Here is a 4,068-nt window from a genome sequence, read left to right as displayed (position 1 = left end):
ATTCAACAATTCTCAAACTATTTCGTACATTTATTTATTTCCTTCTTTAATATTTTTGGTAATGTATCACACATCTAAAACTTCAAACTGAACATACAAAAACTAAAACTTAATTACCCTCTAGCTCTAAAAAAAGCCATTACGAATGCAATATCTCCAAAAAATTGTAATAATTCTCAATTCTAAGGAATAATAAAAATGAGAATATACATTCAGGATTAAGGAGACTAATAAATGTATCTGTCTTTTAAAAAATATTTCAAAATTTATCAATAATTTTAAAAAATTCTTCCAATAACCATCTATTCACAAGGACATTGCAAAGGGCTTTAGCAATGTGAAAAGGGTTTAATACATCTTTTTTTCTATCTTTATCCAAAATTTTGTTCTAACAATATAAAGTTTCATTTTCTAAAAAAGTAATTTTTTAAAATCTTTACCATTTAAAAAACCTTCAAAAAAAACTGTTTTATTAATAAAAAATTATGATTTTCACCAAAATAAAATTGGTTACATTATTAGTTTTAAATTTCGTACTATTAAACTTTTTTTTTTTTGAAACAATATCATTTTAAAACTTAGATATTAATAATTGACATTGCAAAATTGATGGTTATATAGAGAGTTTTTTAAATTTTAGATTAACATTTTTAAAAAATACTGATTAATTTTAGCTATTTTTGTTTTCTAAATTAAAATAAAAAGCGGATAAAGATAAAAGATAATAATTTGGCTAAATTAGATTCATCCATATCTTAATGATAAGCTCAGGCAAGTATAGCTAGACTTGGTAAGACACTAATGCTGTTCCCATGTGCCAACGATTGCTTGCCACGTGTCCACGCTTTTTTTGCTCTTTATCAAATCCATATTTATATGCTCCCCAAGAATGGTTCCAACCCTATCTTTGATCTGTGTTTCACAAACACTCAATTTCTCTGTTTCTTTGTTTTTCATACCCCATAATTCCATAAACAAAAACCAACTTCCATTTTCATTCCTTCATCATCAAAATCTAATCGAAATGGGTGAAGGAAAAAATCAAAACTATAACAAAGATCATCATCTGAAACAAAAATGGGATGTAATGGAAGAAGAAGCAGACAAGTATAAACATGAACATAAACATCCATGTTCTTCAAATGAAGAAGCTTGTTCAACAATCTCAGATGGATCATCGTCGTCCATAACGTGTTGTTCTTCATCTTCTTCATCTGATACAACAGATGATGCGTCTTCTTCTTCCGCGAATTCCAGTAGATCTTCCTTGTATGATCTATCAGACCTAATGTCTCAGTTACCTATCAAGTAAGTTCCGTTAATTTGCGTAATTTTCCCCCTAAATTTGATTGAATTTAGGTTACGATCTGTCATCTGTATACTGAAATGGTTGAATTTGCTGCAGACGAGGTCTATCGAAGTTTTATCATGGAAAATCAGACTCATTTTCATCTCTAGCGAGGGTAACGAGCGTTGAAGATCTTCCTAAGAAAGAACACAAAATGAAGAAGAAGATGAAGAAGAGCTACAGATCTCACACACTTCCTAAACCGATCATCTCAAAGAGAAAATCGAGAGGTTATTTGAAGAAAAAGTTTGGAAGTAGCAGCATGAAGAAGAAAATCGATGAGTGATTGTGGCTTTTCCATGTCTGTTTTAGGCTAATCGATGTTTTTTTCTGTAAATATAAGGCTTTTTGCTTCTTAATTACTTCAATTAAAAAGAGCAAATTAAAAAAGTTAAATTCATTAGATTCAGAGAAAAAAAAAAAGTTATTACACAAATCTAAGAGATAATGATGAATTGATCATCGAAGTTATTACACAAAAACAGCAGAGATTGATGTTTTCATGGAGATTTGATGGACCGATTTTGTAATCTGCTTGATCTTCTCATCGGAGATGGTGTAACCACGGTGGTCGGTTCTATTTTGCGCCTCTGTTTCTTGATGGTTTTCTCGTTGTAAACAACAGAATCTCCGGTTGAGTTCTCGATGTGAGAGGCTTTTGTTTCGCCGGAAAAAATGGTGGATTGGATCAAAGAATTGCTTTCTCCGAACACAAACTCGCCGAGCAACTCGACAGATGGTGGATGAATGTGACTATGTTCTTCAGAAACATCTTTCTGTAAAGGTGTAGATTTCATCAATGGTGATTCTTCTTCTTCGTGGTCTTCTTGTTCAAGAACCCTAATTTCTTCCTTTTCAGCTTCGTGATTTGCTCCGGCGACAGTTGGTGTTACCGGAGGTGAGGATTTCATCCGTCTTGAATACATGACACCGAAAGATGATGTAAGAATTAACATAAAAAACCCGATTACACCTACAAGATTTAGATCAAAACTTTCCGATTGGATAGTTTCAGTTTCTATTTCTGAATCATTAATCTCCTCCATTTCTTGTTCTGCAATTTCTTCGTTTTCATCGGAATCTGTTGCTACCAACGTCTGATCATCATCATCAACTTCTCTTTCACCCTCTACATCATAAATCGCCACCATTTCTTCTGCAATTTCGTCGTTTTCATCAAGATCTTCATCTTCTTTCCACATTTCACCATGAATGACATCTGCTTCATCATTTTCTAGATCAATATCAGCTCCTAATTCTTGCAACGAATCAGAGGTTTCCTCTTCATCGTCATGAACGCCAACAATATCTACTTCCTTCAATCTTCCTACCACTAATTCCGTTTCCATTAATGAACAACTTCCAACTTGAGAAAAGTTTAAACCTGAAACTCCATAAACATTACTCCAAGTTTCTACTGTATGAAAAGGGGTTGGAGAATCCATTGAACATATAGCTTGAGTAGTATAGATTACAGCAATCACAACAGCGATAAACTTCAAAAAGCCTTTCAAATTCCAGAATCTCTCATCGTCCCCAAACTCAATCTCTTCTTCTTCTTCTTCTTCTTCATCTTCTTCTTCTTCTTCTTGGCTTTCACCTTCTTCATCTTCTTCTTCACATTCACCTTCGTTGTTTATCAAATCCAGGGTTTGTTCTTCTTTTTGAGAACAAGAATCAACAAACCCATACGAATCTGCCCCTAATTCCATTCCAGGAGCTTCAAAAGAATTACTACTTCTGACACTTTCTTCGTTTCCATGAAGAACAGATATCATCCTACGTCGATTAGGGTTATAACGTAAGAACTTAGGCCTCGGTGAAAGGTAATTGTTAACAGGGTCATAAGGCTTCTGGACATGATCAACAACAACAGGGGATTTCACAGATTTTGACTCGAAACTAGAGGATCTTTGGAGACTTGGTTGTTCATTAACATCTAGGGTTTCGTTCCTTTCACCCAAGATTTTCTTTTTAAGAACAGTAGCTTTGTTAGTTGTGCAAATGGTGTGACTCATGAAATTCTTGGTAGGCGATTGTTTCTTTAACCTTGAAGCCATTTCTGGGTTCAATTCATTCTCGTTGTTTCCTCCTGCATCTAGATTTCAATTTTCCAGATATCATAAATCAAATTCAAATTAAACTAACAGAATTTAGGTTAAAATCAATACGATTACATTTATACAAATCATAAGGAAGATATAGAAAGAGAACTTACAACTGAATGAAGGATCAGTAACTGAAGAAGGTTTAATGGAGTTTGATGAAGTGAAACTATCCATAATTTTCTAGAACTTTGATTGTTGTCAAGAACCGATCGATCGAATTGAGACAGAGTAAGAAGGGAAGAGGGGGATGAAAATATGACCGTTATTTTTGTTAGGCGATGTTTATAAAGATTATAGATTTTGAAATAAGATTCTTTTTTGACCGTTGGAGGGGTGTAAATGAAAAAACTAGAAAGTAGCCTATTCTTGACCACAATCTCGAATCAGTGGAGCCTCTGTAACATAATGGATAATCTATATTTTAATACTAATTTAAATGAACCCAAACCCAACAACCCAAGGCCCAATAATTATTTTGATAGAATTAATGGGCTCAATAATGTTACTACAATATCATATTTTACTGTTTTGAAGTTTATCTATTTTTTCTTTTATAAAAAGTAGTATCAAATCAATTCACACAACACCCACTGATTGAAAGGAAACAAAGAT

At 33.2% G+C, this 4,068-nt stretch overlaps 2 protein-coding genes across 2 annotated transcripts; one reads left to right on the top strand and one right to left on the bottom strand.

Moving 5' to 3' along the window:
- The first annotated feature begins 890 nt into the window (after positions 1-890).
- On the top strand, positions 891-1,751 carry LOC111907939 (protein OXIDATIVE STRESS 3). Its single transcript, XM_023903751.3, has 2 exons — positions 891-1,308; positions 1,406-1,751. Exons 1-2 carry the CDS (start codon positions 1,025-1,027, stop codon positions 1,632-1,634), a joined length of 513 nt encoding a protein of 170 aa, XP_023759519.2. The 5' UTR covers positions 891-1,024; the 3' UTR covers positions 1,635-1,751.
- Positions 1,731-3,725, bottom strand: LOC111907938 (uncharacterized). Its single transcript, XM_023903749.3, has 2 exons — positions 3,567-3,725; positions 1,731-3,446 (listed from the first exon to the last, which is right to left on the bottom strand). The coding sequence occupies exons 1-2, from the start codon at positions 3,628-3,630 to the stop codon at positions 1,849-1,851; spliced, it is 1,662 nt and encodes a 553-aa protein (XP_023759517.1). The 5' UTR covers positions 3,631-3,725; the 3' UTR covers positions 1,731-1,848.
- Positions 3,726-4,068: the final 343 nt, after the last annotated feature.

Source organism: Lactuca sativa, chromosome 4 (assembly GCF_002870075.4).
Source record: "Lactuca sativa cultivar Salinas chromosome 4, Lsat_Salinas_v11, whole genome shotgun sequence".
NCBI classification, from domain to species: Eukaryota; Viridiplantae; Streptophyta; class Magnoliopsida; order Asterales; family Asteraceae; genus Lactuca; species Lactuca sativa.
This window is presented reverse-complemented; position numbering and strand designations above follow the sequence as displayed.

What these genes read in the sequence shown, in the direction of transcription:
- LOC111907939 (XM_023903751.3), top strand. Translation starts at nt 1,025, where the DNA reads ATGGGTGAAGGAAAAAATCAAAACTATAACAAAGATCATCATCTGAAA. An exon ending in ATGTCTCAGTTACCTATCAA is followed by an intron (nt 1,309 to 1,405) that starts GTAAGTTCCGTT and finishes AATTTGCTGCAG; the next exon opens with ACGAGGTCTATCGAAGTTTT.
- LOC111907938 (XM_023903749.3), bottom strand. Translation starts at nt 3,630, where the DNA reads ATGGATAGTTTCACTTCATCAAACTCCATTAAACCTTCTTCAGTTACT. An exon ending in TACTGATCCTTCATTCAGTT is followed by an intron (nt 3,447 to 3,566) that starts GTAAGTTCTCTT and finishes ATTGAAATCTAG; the next exon opens with ATGCAGGAGGAAACAACGAG.